This window comes from Tupaia chinensis, unplaced genomic scaffold (assembly GCF_000334495.1).
Source record: "Tupaia chinensis unplaced genomic scaffold, TupChi_1.0 Scaffold139677_1, whole genome shotgun sequence".
Taxonomy (NCBI): Eukaryota; Metazoa; Chordata; class Mammalia; order Scandentia; family Tupaiidae; genus Tupaia; species Tupaia belangeri.
Window position 1 is genome coordinate 539,171 of NW_006199558.1, and position 17,291 is coordinate 556,461.

A 17,291-nucleotide genomic window follows, 5' to 3' on the forward strand; every position below is an offset into this window, starting at 1 on the left:
TCAGCAGGACCCTCTTTAAATTCTTCATTTACAGTAGAAATCTGGTAGGTATGTTTCTAATAATCATAGTAGATATTAAATTAATCATGTAGATTTTTAAAATAACTTACAGTCCTCAGTGATTTTTGCTGAACAGGAAGAGGCACACTACACACACACACTTAGTAGTTAGCAGCTTTTATTTGATACTATTAAGAACTTCAATTCATGACATGTGTTGGGTAAATTTAGAAATGAATTTTTTAGGAGGCAAATCAAACTGGGGCTGTGATAATAGTTTACATTGAACATAGGATATTCATAGAGGCACTGAGTGTTTCTTCCTTTGGTATGTACAATTTTGTAAGGGCCAGTTTGTATGAAAAGGACAGAAGTTCCCAAATTTTAGAGATACCAAAACCTGGTAGGGTGGGCAGTGATGGTCTTGGCAAGGGTTATATAACAGAAAAGAACACATTAAGCATCCAAAAAAGAGTCTCACCACCTGGGACAGGAGTTGTCTGGTGCATTGTGTTTATCCTAACAGTCTAAGGTAGTGGTTCTCCAGAACTATATCTCTGTATCTGGCTGTACATAATAATCACCTGGATAGCTTTTGGAACCTACTGGTGCTCTTGCTAAACTCAAATGTTCTAATTTTACTGGTTGAAGATGGGGTCCTGGGCATTAGTTTTTGTTTGTTTGTTTTTGTTTTTGTTTTTTAACTGCTTTCATAATGACTGATGTTCTCTGATAATTTAAACAAATATACTATAGAAGAACCACTGCTCTACTAAGTAATATATTTTCACAAGCATCAGAAATAGTTGGAATTGAGTGAACTTGAAGATTCCTGGACCCCATAAGAGATCCAGAATGAGATCTCTGCTATGGGGCCAAGGAGTAAGGGAATTTTTCAAGCTGCTCAGGAGATCTTGAGGCACATTCAAGTTTGAGACTCACTAAATTTAGTATTCAAGGTACAAGGAGGGTTCTGGCTGAGACTTGTGGGTAAGATCAAAAGTTCTTTGGTATTTAGTCACTGAGCACCAGGTCAAGCTCTGGAAAATTTTGGCTGAGCATTTGAATATAGAGTAAGAGTGCTCTAAACTTGGAGTTCAGTTGGGGGGAAGGGGCGTCATGAGCACTTGTATAGGTTACAGATCAAAAAAGAGCATTCACATATATAAATTTTTTTTTGAGAGATTTTTGCTATAGGGTATGCGTGCTCACCAGAGAGCCAGAGAAAAACAGAAAGTAAGAAATCATTCCCTGGGAGGAATGGCTATGCCATAATCCCTTCTCTTACATACTCTGCTTGGGATTTTGAGCACACACACACACATGTGCCTAACATGAATTTCAAGCCTCCAAGTCTGGGACTTGAACTGTGGTTGACTATGTGGGAATCCAGTGACCTAACTATTATACCATCTGCTGGTCCTGAACATCCATGTTTTGAAGAATGTAATCTGCAGCATGGTGTAGGAGGAATTCCTATGATGTAGAATACTAGTGTGAGTTCCTTCTATATCTGCAATCTGGAAGCAGAATTGACCCCTTGAGTATTTTTTTTAATAATAATTTAATATTATATGTTATTATCTATTTTCTAATTTGACCAGAGAGAGACAGAGAGAGAAAGAGAAAGTGAGAAAGCTAGCCGTTTGGTCTGGGAGTGAAACAGCAGTCAGCCATGTGGGAGTCCAGCACCTTAACTACCACATCAACTGCCATTTTCTCCCACCTCAAGACGCTCCCCTACACACGCACTTGAGAATTTTCAATTTAGTAAACTCTGATAACTCCTAGGCAAAGTTCCCCAAGGATGCTAAAGCAAGTGATGAAGAGGAAGATGCAAGACTTTTTGTGAATCAGGATACACAAGAACCTTAAGAATGATTTAAAAAAGAATGAGATTTGACTAGAGTAGATGCTACATTGTGTAGAGAATTGCACTGTCCATAACTAAAAACAAAAATAAAAATTACAAGGTAAAACTTGGGTTATTTGAAATGAAACTTCTTTTAAACATTCTTCCAATTTTTTTATTAGTTCTCTGAAACAGAGACTCGAATATAAATCTTTTGAGAAATTAAATGAAATTGCTTTAGGTTCTCCATTAATGGTCTCTCTTACATATTTTGTTTCAGAATTACTCCAATTATCATCAGATTAAGTGACACCACAAATAAAAAACAAAACAAACAAAGAAAAACAAAATACCACTACAAATACAATTCCAGAAACTAATGCATTTTGTGCAGGTCTATACTGGTTACATAAATTAGAAGCTCTTTCCTCCATATACTGGATTTCATAAAATCTTAAGTACTTAAAGTAGTTGAAAAGAAAAAAAAAACTGAAAAATTCCCATATCTATTTTCAGAAACCAACTCAGCACTTCACTCCCCTTATCTGAACTTTTAGAGAGTGTACTTTTGGAATTACTCATTCAGTGTTATCCAGACAAGTAGCAACAGTACCATTTGTACAATATGTTGAAAATTTATCATATACCTCAACTTGTTTGTATTCTGACTTGGAGGAAACACAACAATTCAAACACAAAAATGCAGTCTGAGATGAACTTCCTGCCATTAGGGTGAGGAAAATATAAATGTTTGGAAAGGAAACCATCTGGTTTCTCAACATTATAAATCTTAAGAATAATTTCTAATACACTGAAAACACAGTGGTTTGAACTATAGGGAAAAAATGGATCATACTAGGCGTAATTTCCTAGTGCACCAGTAAGCCACATATTCCCAGACAATTGTATCTGTATTTACAGATGGAACATGTATATTTGCATATAAAGATTATGGAAGTTCTTTCAGCTGAGAGGCCTTGTTACCAAGATGGGTCAAAACCTAGGCTGTCTTATGTAATCACTATTAAGGCTCCTTAGTGAGCCAAATGTCGAAATAATGATTTCAAAGTAAAATTCCATATCTAACTCTGTCAATTACATGTTTTTATTTAATTTATAACTTTATTTTATTTACAGAAAATATAGAATTTTTTTAAATTTTTTTAATTTTTATTTTTTTTTTTTACCGAAATGACAAGAGACAGGCTACTTCCACCGATCTAAAAGCCTGGAGACACTGATGTAACTAACTTGTAGGTTACCTATGAATCCAGTTAGGAAAGCTTAGCCCATCAATGTGTAGGAACTGCTATAAAGATAAGTAAGAATGCCAATTTCTTCAACAAGTGCTATGGAAAGAAAGCTAGACCTGTGGTTAGATTATAAATGACTTGAAAAATACCTAATGAAATGCAATCTGGAGACTTTTTTAGACCCTGGTTCACACAAACTGATTGTGCACAGACATTTTTGAGACAATGCAGAAAATTAGATAGGGTCTGAATATTGGAGAATTTGAAAAAATTGTTAATTTTGTTTGTTATGGTAATAATGCTGTTGCAATGTTTAAAAAAATCAAGTATTTTACAGGTGACATATATCTTATCTGGGAATTGCTTTAAAGTACTCCTGCAGATTCTTTTCATGTGGGCAGGGAGTGGCAAATGACCAAAAAGGGCAACATACTCAATACTGTTGAAGCGGAGTAAGTGATGGCTACATTACTCGGACTCTTTCACTATATATATATTTTGTATTTCTTTGAAATTTTCCATAACTTAAAAAAGACTAGTAAGTAAAATAATTAGAGTCAATTCCAGAATGTTTTCATGTTAGTTTAATGTCTTTTATTTTAAACTATTATTAGCTGGGTGGGATCTAGCTCTCTTAACCACTAGGCTATGGGGCTGGCCCATTAGTTGAGTTTTGAGCTACATTTTAGGGAAGAGAATAAAGAAAGGTTTGTGAATGACAGGGAATGGATGAGATTGGTCAGATTAAAAGAAGACAGATATCTGTTGTATGCATGTGTCAGTCTGTAACTGAAGGCTAGCTAATGATGTAACTCTGAAGTTAACTTAGCGGGATTTAAGATAGAGTCTTTTCATCTTCATCTACTTGAAGAGGAATAAAACTCCCTTATTATTAGATTGCACAGAAAGAGGGAGTTCTGCTGGCTATCAAATCACCCTTCAGCATGTAAGGCAATGTTGTCACTGGTTTGAATAACTAGGAGTGAAACAGATGACAAGATCTGCCATGTTCATTACAGGAGACAGAATAGGATCAATGCCTAAGTGCAGTGAAAGCTACTGGATTACATGTAACAAAGAGTATAAGTGGACCTGAGCCTCTATTTATTAAATTGAGCAATATTAACATGTCTGAAGTTAACTTAGCGGGATTTAAGATAGAGTCTTTTCATCTACTTGAAGAGGAATAAAACTCCCTTATTATTAGATTGCACAGAAAGAGGGAGTTCTGCTGGCTATCAAATCACCCTTCAGCATGTAAGGCAATGTTGTCACTGGTTTGAATAACCAGGAGTGAAACAGATGACAAGATCTGCCATGTTCATTACAGGAGACAGAATAGGATCAATGCCTAAGTGCAGTGAAAGCTACTGGATTACATGTAACAAAGAGTATAAGTGGACCTGAGCCTCTATTTATTAAATTGAGCAATATTAACATGTGTTATCCCACTGCAATACTATCTGGGTAAGATTAGAGGCAGACTATGTTCAGCTGACTGAATGATTTACGAGTGATTTTTCTTCCAGTTTTATGAAATTGGCAATAGTGGTAACAAATCATGAAATGAAACAGAAGCTTAATGTGATGAGTGGGAGCTAGTTACCAAGAGACCTAAATGTGTTTAGAAATAAGACCAAACCTATAAATAATGCAAGAGGGCTCCAGTTGTTTAGTAGGTGAATATAATGATCTTGGTCTTTTTCTGCATAAAAGAGATTTTCACTGTCAAATATGCCAAATTACACTTTCAAATTATAGTTTGTGAATGCAACTCTGGCAGAATGGAAAAAAAATGCATTTTTCTATTTTATGGATCCTAACTAGTTACCAATGATCCCCAGTCAAATTGATCCTCATAATATATGTGAAAATCCTAGTACAAGGAAATAATAATCAGCTCCCAGTGGAATATCTCGAAGTGAGGTCAGTGAGATCCTGCAACTGAGATCCGGGAAGGGTTAACTAACTGCATTATGACACATGGAGCAGCTAAGAAGCATCACAGCCACAGCATGGTGCCAAGCTTATTTTATGAGCTACTATTTGAAAAATAGCAAACGCTAATAAGCATTTTTTTGAGAGGAATCTTGACGAGATATACAACAAAACCCAACTCTCCAAATTAAATAAGATGCTAATCATCATAGAAAGTTAGAGGAAGACATTTTAAAATAGAAATAACTCAAAAAAGTTTAAATAAATGAAGAAAATGAAACAAATATTGGGTAGCAACTAGTAAATACATCAGCCAAAAACTATTTAAAAACATGTGTGTAAAAGTTCTTGAAGCAAGCTCCCTCTGTCTTTTCTACTTAGTTCTTTTTATATTTCTATCCTTTTACTTTCCATCACAGAAATGATGTCAGAAAATTAACAGGGTCTTATAGGTATCACTTCAATGATACCTCTAAAACATAATCTTTAAAATAAAAAGTGGACTAGAGTTTTAAGCAAAAGGTGCTAAAAAAGGATGCCAATGTAGATTAAGCCACTTAATCAAATTTTAGCATATTTGTCACAAAAAAGATAACAGCATAAAATGTAGCTAAATACTTAAATTTGTAAACTGTAATGATATACAGTGGTTATATAAAAAATAAACTAAATAAAATATAAAAAATCAGTAAAAAAATTAAAGCAAATAATTCTTTAAAAATATACTAAAATCTCACATTCCACATTCATTTAGATTTAATTTTTTATATAGAGAGAATTAGAGTTTTCTCTTTTCATTTTTAGACTCTTTTTATAGTCTTTTCAAATATAGTAAGTGATGTAGGGTGAGAAATCCCAGGTCAGGAGGGTCTCTGCCATGCAAAGCATGCTACCAAATTATTTTATTTTCCATGGCCTAGATTTGAGAATGCATCCAAATTATGTGGACTTCCACATAAAAAGATGAATGCCAAATCTTAGTGACAGGTCATCATTACAATAAATGTTTCTCGGCAGGCAAGAATACAGAGTGGCTGAGGGATCAGGTTAGACAAGGTTTGTCCTGAACATTATTAACCCAAATTCTAGCTAATCTACAGAAAGTAAACTTGGCAGGACATAGCATGAGAATGGCATGGAGACTGAGAAAGACCAAGTTTGATGTAATTTATATAAAATCTTTGTATCTAGTCTTTGAGATTTTCATATCTATAAACATGTCACACAGTAATAATCTAGAAAGATAAACACATTTAAGTATCAGTGATTGACATTGTTCTTCAGTGCAGTCATAGAGGAAAAAATAAGCAAATCATCCAAAATTGTCATTACTATGAGCCATATATTTTATATTGAATGAAAAATCTATAGCTATTATGGCCAGTTGTCAATGATATAATAACTGACCAACCAATAATTTAGCTTTATAAATACCATCTGAACTGTGGAAATGTGAACAGAGAGAAAAGATGGTGGAAGTTAGGAGTCAGACAGTGACACAGAGATAAAACATGATGTTTTGTGAGTCAATGTCACATGAGAGTGTTCCCAGTTTAAGTCTGGAGACCTCACTTTTAAATGTAAAGAAAGCAGGTCATAAATAAACACATATTCCTATATACTTTTCCACATTTCAGGAATATATTAATTTTCTTTTAAAGTACTTGGTATTTTAATGTGATCAGAAAATATTTTCATATAATATTGACACGTAAAACATAAACTTACTCAAAACTAAACTTACTGGATCGTATTAGGATATTTTTATATTCTTTTTCCTATGTTGTTATAACTCATTGCTAGGTAAGGATGATTCTCACTAATTTGCTTTATACTGAATGTGCTATAAGGATATAAGAATTTTAAAAATTAATAACATTCAAACTAAATTATTTAAATGAGAAGATATGTTTCAAGAGCCTACAAATGCGAATCACTGAGAGAAAAACAAATCTGTAAATGGTAAAATGCAATTGCTTTTTCTTTTATATACAATGTATTTTAGAGATACTAGCTTTTCCTATGGCTTCAGCAAATCACTTTATGGAAATGTTACCCCAAATTTTTATCTCCATCCTAAGCTACTTCTACAGAACACTATTATATTTAAAATGCATACCTGGATATTTCTACTTGGCTATCCTGTCATGGCCTCAAATGCAAATACACACGCACACATACAAACGCACACATACACACACACACACACACACACACACACACACACACACACACACAAGACATTTTCCAAAATTAACTCTTCTTTCAGACCTAAGAACTTTCACAATATTACTATTCTTAAGCTAAAAATGTTGAAAAATCATGATTATCTTCGATTCTTATTTCTATCACACCTTCCTGTTGTCTGTCACTAAATTACAAAAAGACTTTCCTCATCCTATGTCCAAAATTCATTTTTTTTTTCCCATTTCCACTGTTGTGGTTCCGGGATGAGCACCTAGTACCTGAACCTTGAGTTACTACAACAGCATCCCAGCTGGAATCTAGGCCCAAATATCTTATCTTTCTGATTTATTCTGTACATGTCGACAGATAAAACACTGCTTTTATCGCATCCTTACTCCTTCCACTTATCGAACTAGGTCTAAGACACTGATCCTGACATTTATAGCTCTTCACAAAATCACCTGAGGCTTCAGCTCACATCTTCAGTGCTTCAATCTATTCACTTTTCCGCGAGCACCTCTAATGTTTTAGTTTTGTCTTATCTCAAATGCTTAAGTTTATAAAAATGATTCTATTTTGTATTCTTTTATCTTTTCTGCTTATTCTAATATTATGAGGAAAGTCAACTATCAGCCCATCCTTCAAGTCTCTCCTCAGCTATTTAGCTTCAAGTGATTGGTTTTGCAGTTGATCAGTTTAAGTCTTTAATTCCTACTTGTTGGATGAGTTCACTAGTATTTCCCTAATGAATGTAAACTCTCTGGTTTGAGTATCTTCATCTTTCCAAACATCCATGGTTCTTTCTACATACATAGTCTTCTGAATGTAACCACAGTGGGGTGAATAATTGGAATTAGAAAGTCTAATGTCCTAGAGAGGATGGCAGTAACTTCTCTGTCTTGATTGATTTAATGCTCACTACACAATTATTTTAATAATTTTAAAAAGTGCAAGTTTTTGCTATTGTAAAATTTTAGTCTCTGATCATATAAGGAAAAAAATGAAAGTGTCAAGAGTTTGCCAGATCAGTAATACAGAATTCATGACAATCAAAGGAAAAAAATGCTTTCTTGTCATTAGCCAAAAAAAACCTTCAATGTGCTTTTATTAATTGCCAGAGCGGGGCCAGCACTTAGCGTAATGGCTATGTCGCTGGACTCCCTTGTAGTCGACCACAGTTCGAGTCCTGGATCCGGTGGCTTAAACTCACGCTGGGCGCGTGTGCGTGCGTGCCCAAGATCCCAAGAGGAGAATGGAGGAGAAGGGATTGCAGCATGGCCATCCCCTCGGGGGGTGATTTCTCGCTTTCTGTCTCTCTGTCTCTCTCTGTCTGGCAAGCGCACATGCCCTGTAGCAAAAACCTCTCATAAAAAAAAAAAATGCCAGAGGGCATGAACTCACCTGAGAAAGGCAGAGAGAGAAAAAAAGAAAGAAAAAGAGAGGCTAGAGAGAACTCCCTAATGGAAAACAGTTACACGCAAGCCACAATCCCATCTCCATTTCTCCAGTCTGTCAGAATTCTGGGCATGTATATACATGTGCTTGGTCTGTTTTTAAAGTCACTGGGAAAAGGATTTCAATCATGGACAGCATGTGGGATCCGTCTTTATTAACCAGAAGGCTATGGGGCCAGCCTAATTCTACACTCGCAATCTTCCCTAATTCACATTTTTGTAAAAATAGACCCTGTAAGAATACAAGAGTTCATCTACCAAGGCAACAGAGAAAAACAGTCTTCATATGGAAGTTAAAGGGGTTATTTTGAGTATTTGAGTATCTATGCAGAAATCACTTGTTATAATGTGACTTTATCATCATCATCCTAGGTATCTCAAAAATGGATAAAATTGCAGAAATAGAGTGACAGTCTGGCAAATATGCCAAAATTAGAAAGCAGTATTTAAGTACAGGCAGAGGAAGAGGTGCCAGTAATAGGAAACCAGGGAGCAGTCAGAGAGGCAGGAGAAAGCAGTGTCCAGGAAGTCAAAGACCCCTTTTCACAGAGGGAGGAATAATATGAGATTTTACAAAACAGTCACCTGGTTTGAAGAACAAACAGGGGCTTTCATATTTGGAAAGGAAAAGATCATCAGTAATCAGAGAAAAAACAGTTTCCATATAGACTACGTGTCAAAAAATGAAAGGCTCACATTAATATTGTTGTGTTCATGCCTACTATGACATACGTATATATTCATTGCAGCTATAAACCAGAAAAAGGAAGGAAGGAATATTTCATTAAGACAATATCAGTTAAGTGCCATAAGGCCTTTGTGTTCTCAGCCTCGAAGGGAAGAAATGAAGCAGCCAAGGTCACACGAGGTCAGCCAAGGTCCAACTCTTATTACTTACAGGTAATAAGAGTTTAGAACTGAACTTGTTTTCACACTTGCACTGTCTTTACTATATCTTCTATATTCTGCAATGGTATTCTAAAAAAATATGCCTTTTACCCATCTACATAATTTCTTTTCACACTTTGTTCTCTGGGTATTTGATCTTTATGCATGAATTATAGAATATGAAAACAGGAATTGTCTTAACAAGTCATTTGGTTCAATCCCCCCCTTCCTTTTCCTTTCCTTTCCTTTTTTAGTTTTTCATCTAAATAAGCTGAGACCCAGAAAGGTAAAGGAATGACCAAGAGCCATAATTCATTACTATGTGAACCTTAGCTGAAACTGTTTCCTGGTTCCCAAATCCATGCTTACTTTTATTATAAACCCTATATAGGCTCTAAAATGTAAATAAATGTATGCTTGATTCATGGGGGAATTAGCAGGGTATAATAAGATTTTTTTATCACTCAGTTTCTCAAGAATGATTTGAAATGCAGAGAATGACTACACACCAATTCTACACACCTATATCTCCAAAACTGTGAAAGGAGCTAGTTATTTTTTTACCCAAAATTGATGGTGGGTGATACATAATGAAGATGATGAAAGTAAAATGGAATTCTGAAAGTCACTGGGTAGTTCATATTATTTGTCTGTTAAATTTGTTTCCAATGAAGGCTTCTGAAATGAAGATCATAAAAATAGAAGAATTTTTACAAAAAAGAAACAGTTTTCCTCAAAATTAAAAAGGAAGCTTTTCACCCTAAAGAAAATGGGATCCTAGATCAAATCAGCAAAAATGAAAATTTTGTTCTATATGTTTAGACTTTTGATTCATCATGAAATATGTAACTACAGATGAGGGAGCAAAAATATCTTTAGGTGGAAGGTCATTGTATATCCAACTACATATTAAACTACATTTTTACACACCTACCAAGGAACTATAATAGGCTAGAAGTATTATTAGTAAAAGCAATCATGTCCTTTTAAAGACTGAATTTCCTACCTATATAAATAGCATATTCAAAAGCTTGGGATTTGCATATTCCTTATATTATCTAAGAAGTAATAATGGCAGGCTTGAAACATTTCCATCACCCATTTTTGCAAGATTCTGTGTTATCTAGTGGTGCAGACAGATTGTACTTCACATATTGCAGGTTTTGAGTAAATAAATCTGACATTCAAAATCAGTACAGAATATGAATAGGATTGTGGATAGCCATGACAATGTTAGAAATGTCATTGTTCAGAATTTCTGGGAAAGTTAACCAATTATGTCACATTGTATGATACACATATGTAATGTACATAGGCCGGGATGTAAGAACTTTATTGATTGCTAAGTAAGGTAGCAACATATTATGGAATACTTTGATCTAAAAACAAAGAGAAAAACCAAGCTTCAGTGTATCATCTATGTCATAACTAAAAGTTTGATTTGATTTTCTTCCAGATATAAGGGAGGAAAAATTTTAGGAGTTGTGGGATAATGCCACAGAACAAACGACAGAGTTTTAAAGCATTTCGTTTTAGTGTTTGGTAGAATGGGTCATAGCAGATTTAAATCCTCTGCTGTTCGCTAAGCATGGTGTCAAAGTATCAAATACATCAAGATAGTGGTTAAGCTAATGACGTTAGAGTAATGAGAAACAAATCAACTGGCAAATGGGGCTTCCCACCTCTTGCCTGTCGTCCAGGCCCACAACCTTCTTGTGCTCCAGGGCTGTCCTGCTGCACACTCCAAGGGACTAATTGGCACCTGCGCCATTTGTGAGTCTTCCACCTACAAAACAAAACAAAACAAAACAAAACAGAAGCCCAGTGGAGAGGAAGCAAAAATGCCAGGCAGTTCACAGATACAACAGCATGGAAATAACTTGACCACTACTAATTGAAATATATTTCACAATGCTCAGATCTATGCAAATTAAATTTAGATCTCCATTGAGGCCTTATATAAAGCAACATAAATATGAAAGTACTATCTCTGACAGTGAAGATAGGAGCACATCATCGTCAAGTTCTATTGGAATGGACTCTGCAGAGAACATTGAGCCTTTTGATGATTAGGATTGTGAAATGATGTACCAGATAGCATCAGATGTGAGCCATTATATTTAAATAAGATAAATTTATTATTTTCAAGTTATAAAACAGCATTCAAGTCATGAGCCTTTTGCAAAGTGTTCTTTCGGTTAGCACTGTAGGAGTATCTCAGCAACTGCCATTATAATGCTCTTCATAAAAACAAAACAAAATGCTCAAAATAAATAAGTTTGGGCTAATAATTGTCAATGTTCATAGTGCAAATATGCAATTATACCAGTTGTCAACTCAGAATCAAAGATAGGTGTATTGCATGGCAAGGGGGCCATCAATTTCACCTTAAATAATTATTTAGTGATTATATATGCCATTAATTGATGCCATAATATTTAATTTGTGGTCAGGATTACAATTATATACTACATCATTTCAATTAGATATTTTCTGACTTAATGATGAGGAGGCCAAGTTTCTCTAATAAATTATCAAGATGATATACAGCTTCAATAGCTTTAATTTTCTGTGGAGTGATCACAATGAACAGAACAAACATCCTGCTAGCATCACTGAAATAGAGATGTTATTTCCTGAGCCAGAATACCATCATCTATGAAACAGGTGCTCTTTGGATCCAGGGAAGAAATGGCTCTTTTCCTAAGAAAAAAAGAATCCTAAAATGTATGTTTCATAATTACTAACCACTTTTCTGCATTTATTATATCAATATAATACATTTCTCCAAACTACTGGAGCTAATAACACAGCTTTAAAGAAGCAGCTCTCCAGAAGAGGAGGAAATGGTAACCATAGCCATAAACATCTCCAACCCCACTGAGCCTTGGAAAGAACAATGTTGCCTTCCATTCCTCAACCTCTGAAAGAATGGGATTTGGAGTATTTGCCGGGCATGTGGCTCACAATGCCTTTTCTCTATTACCTGTAGCTTTGGCATACTTGAGGGGCCTCACAGGCCTTCTCTTCATAGAGAGGATCTGTGCAGTCCCGGCCTCCGTTGACTGGCAGTTGAATGATGACCCGATGCCGAGATTGCTTTCTGACTCCAGAGTTCCCTAGAATGAGGCAGGATTTTAACTTCTGTATTTCGCACTGATAAAAGAATGTCCAAATACCAATCTGTCTGAAAACATTACATTGCCTTCAGCAACACATGCTTTGACATCCCTGAGTGAGAGATCTCATCTAGCATAATCATTCACTCAATTCTTCCAAAGACTGCTTATATTGAAAAACTCAATCAATTTATATTTAAAAATGTGAAGAATGGAGAAAACAGTTCCACAGTCAACTAGCCCTCCTAATGTGCAGTTACAGAATAATTGCTCTTTTGTATATTTCTTTCCCCTTGAGGAATCTGACAGATCTAATTAATTTATTTTCATCTACCTGAACGCCATTTCGCATAGTCCTGTTTACCACAAGAGACTCATACATGTGTAATGAATCTTTCTTAGGAGGATATATTCAGTGCTTTAATGTGAAATTTTATTTCTTTGTTATTCACTTAATCTGAAATGCATAACTTGTAAATTACTCCAGTCGTTTATTATTCACGTTAAATAAGATCTTCAGGTTGCATTCTAAACGTCAGGGATTTAAGTAGTGAAATAAAAGTGGTTTTCTAGAGGCAGACTTTTTAAGGAAAGCTGTCAAAATAGTAATAATTACTTAAGTAAATATTTGCAACTTCTGTTTAAAAATTTGAAAATACTAAAATTTACCTCCAGTAAAGATAGCAATTTGAGGGAACCAGAAGTTAGCGTAATGGCTATGTTGCTGGACTCCCACGTAGTTGACCGTGGTTCGCGCGTCCAGGACCCGGTGGCTTAAAACTCACGCTGGGCGCGTGTGCGTGCGTGCCCAAGATCCCGAGAGGAGAATGGAGGAGAAGGGATTGCGGCGTGACCATCCCCCCTGGGGGGTGATTTCTCGCTTTCTGTCTCTATGTCTCTCTCTGTCTGTCTGGCGAGCGCACGCGCCCTACAGTGAAAATCTCTCCAAAAAAAAAAAATCTATAGTATTTCCATATACAATCAACAAGCAGACAGAGACAGAACTGAAGAAAATAATCCCATTTACCATAGCCACAAGTAATATGAGATACTTAGGAATAAAACTAACCAAGGAAATCAAAGATTTCTATAAGAAAAACTATTTAGCAATTTGACAGTATAAAGGATGTTTAAAACTAGCAATGTAAAGCATGTTCAAAATTTTTCAGTATGAGGGAACCAGCAGTTGGCGTAATGGCTATGTCGCTGGACTCCCACGTAGTCGACCGCGGTTCGTGTCCCGGACCTGGTGGCTTAAAACTCACGCTGGGTGCGTGTGCGTGCGTGCCCAAGATCCCGAGAGGAGAATGGAGGAGAAGGGATTGTGGCGTGACCATCCCCCCTGGGGGGTGATTTCTCACTTTCTGTCTCTATGTCTCTCTCTGTCTGTCTGGCGAGCGCACGCGCCCTACAGTGAAAAATCTCTCAAAAAAAAAATTTTTCAGTATGAGACATAGCTAATGTACTGGACTTGCCAACTTTAGTATATTTGAACTTAGAATATATACACTTTAAGGATGAATAACCACTAGCATGATTTCCCTTATAAGGGAATTCCTTAAAGAATTCTGTTAATAGAGTTCCCCTGATGCATTGACTTCTTTTTTTAAGGTTTTTGCCATAGGTCTTATGTGCTTACCAGAGAGATAAGAGAAAGTGAGAGGAAAAGTGAGAAATCTCCTCACATCCCCAGGGGGAATGGACATGCCACAATCCCTTCTCTATTCTCCTCCTGGGTCTTTGGGAACACACACACACACATACATGCCCAGTATGACTTTCAAGGCACCAGGTCCAGGACTTGAGCCATAGCCAGCCTTGTGGGAGTCTAGCACCTTAACCACCATGCTACCTACTAGCCCAGATGCATTGATATTTTTAAACAAGATCATTAAATATTTGACACACAGATTGCAGGAACAGAGAAATTTAAATGGTTATTAACCCTTAACAATTAAAGTTTAATTCAGAATGAAACAAAACATTGAAATATACTATAGTAGTAAACAAATATGAGTCAACAATTAAAACTTTCCCATCATAGCACATCCTTTGTCATGAATTCAGAGTATCCCTCAGCATGGTTTGGGCTATGTTTAGAGACTCCCAGCTATGTTTAGAGATGATGCCTATTAATATGGGAGAACAAATAAGATTAAGGAGTCCTAAATGTCTGACACCATCTGAGAATCTCTTTAACAAGAACAAAATTTCTGGGTCTATACCTTGAACTACTAAATCAGAATATTTAGGAGCTGTGCTTGGGAATCTGAGTTTTTCAAAAGCTTCCCAGGTAATTGTGTTAAGAGCTAGGTTTGTGATCCACTGGGACAGGTAACCCAGCAGGTTCCATCCCAGTTTAAGATTTTGGATTCACACATTACTTTTTAGAATTGGTCTCATTGTGGGGAAAAACTTGTACTATTAATAATTTTGTTAACTATTTTTAATGATGGAGTAGGGAATTGGGGGCTAGAAGTATTTGGCAGTAGATAAATAAAGTATGTAAAAATATTTCATGGACTTTCTAGTGTAACACTAGTTTGAATGGCAGATGCAACTTTCACATATTAAATTTGATTTATCTAGGAAAGAACAAAGAAAGGCCAATAGAACTTATAATAAATTGCTAATGCAGTCTCCATCCATTGTATTGTCCAAATGACCACTATTTTAAGGCTCAGATGATGAATTCCTGTAATAATTCAGAGCTAGGAAAATTTTTGTCTCCCTTGATAATCAGTTAAGAATCCATTGTGATTCTATTTTTTGCTTTGGTCACCAGGATCTCAAAGCTAATTTTCTTTTCAATTGCTGGAACTTATCTTCACTCTGATTTTCTAGTATCTTTCTTTTCTCCTTCAGTCCTTCATCCCCATTCACTACTTGACTCCACCCTTCTTTTACAATCTCTATTTGTTTTAATGTTCATTATCTAGCTTTGATTATTTAAAAAGAATACATTGGGAGAAGGAGGGAATTTTTTTGTTTTTGCATTTTGTTTGTTGGTTTGTCTTTAACAGGAAAAACAGGACAAGAGCACAGATGAAAGGGCCTTTGTTTCTTAGGTGGTCAAATTCTTTGAGGCAACCTCACTCTCCAACCCTTCTCAACAAGCAGATAGAAAGTAGATATAGAATCGAGACCAATTTATTCTTAGAAAAGCTACAGATTCCTTAACCTTGTGCAGCCCACTGGATAAGGAATGTGACCTGACTAAAATGGAACCTCTTCAAAGCCGTAACACCCAGAGAGGAAGTTTAATAGGGTTACACAGGAAGTGTCATGGCATCTATGCTTTACCCACTGGGAAGTCTTTTTCCTCTTAGATCACAGTGAACAAATTGCTTGTGCACTCAAAGTAATGGTACTGTGGGGCTCAGCCAGGTGAGTTTTCATATCAGAGTGCAAAGGGAGAACTACAGTAAACATTAAAAAAGAAAATTGGAAGGTTCCTCACTAATCATGTAGGCTGGTCCACTTGTTATTTTTTACCTTTCTTGGTTTACTGTTTGTGTTTGTGCTCAATTAATTATATATGGTTGTTTTATGAATAGAATTTCTATTCATCTTTGTGTTTTAGCAACTGGAACAATAGTTAAACATACCAAGTGCTTAATAAATATTTGCTGAATTAGAAAACACATTATTTCACATCTTCTCCAAAGGGTTATTAGCATCTCCAATTTTGTTCGATCCATTTCCCTGTGGTAGTAAGCACATGGGTACTAAGTCTATGCATGAGGATTACCAACATAATAATAAGCTATTATTTGTTTTATTAGAAATAATAAGCATGAGAAAATTTACCTGTCTGTAATATTTACACTTGAAAATACCGATCTAAGATAGGAACAGAAAAAAGGGATTGCACTTCCAGAAAATAATTATGCAATGATGGAGCAAATAGATACAGAGAGTATGTAGTCTCTCATGAAGTTACATCACTTTATTCAGATAATGTAAGCGATTCATAATAAATTTTACCAGAGAAATTACTTAATGGAAGAATTTAAAGGGTGAACAAAAGTGATTTGTTCAGCTGAAAGTGGGACAGATGACAAAGTGCAGTGGAATAGTGATAGGTAATTGAAAGAAAAATGTTTCATTCAAGAAGCAAGGTGTAAAGGTAGTTTTCCGCTCTTTGTAGTAATTCTGGTTTTCTGTTGATTCAGATTGTGAAGATAGAATGGACACCTCTGTGAGAATACTTCTCACTCTGAAGACAATAAATGCAGTGAGGGAAAAAATGGAGCAAACAATATGAATAATCAAATATATTATTTCAGAATGTTTTTAAAAGATTGGAGTTAAAAATAATTTATCTGAATAAACTATTTATATTTTTAGGTTCCTGTTGTTAAAATTTTCAAGAAGTTAACAAGTAGGGAACCAGCAGTTAGCGTAATGGCTATGTCGCTGGACTCCCACGTAGTCGACCGCGGTTCGTGTCCCGGACCCGGTGGCTTAAAATTCACGCCGGGCGCGTGTGCGTGCGTGCCCAAGATCCCGAGAGGAGAATGGAGGAGAAGGGATTGCGGCGTGACCATCCCCCCTGGGGGGTGATTTCTCGCTTTCTGTCTCTATGTCTCTCTCTGTC

General features: G+C 35.8%; 1 protein-coding gene across 2 annotated transcripts in view; it reads right to left on the minus strand.

The window, feature by feature from the left end:
- The window catches only part of THSD7A (thrombospondin type 1 domain containing 7A), a 491,805-nt gene that overhangs the window by 59,893 nt on the left and 414,621 nt on the right, over positions 1–17,291 (minus strand). For both annotated transcript variants that reach the window (XM_006162059.3, XM_006162058.3), the window contains exons 10-11: positions 12,559–12,691; positions 11,255–11,358 (exon numbers count right to left, since the gene is read on the minus strand). In XM_006162059.3, coding sequence (XP_006162121.1) covers positions 11,255–11,358; positions 12,559–12,691 — 237 coding nt within the window. The remainder of the gene's footprint in view (positions 1–11,254; positions 11,359–12,558; positions 12,692–17,291) is intronic.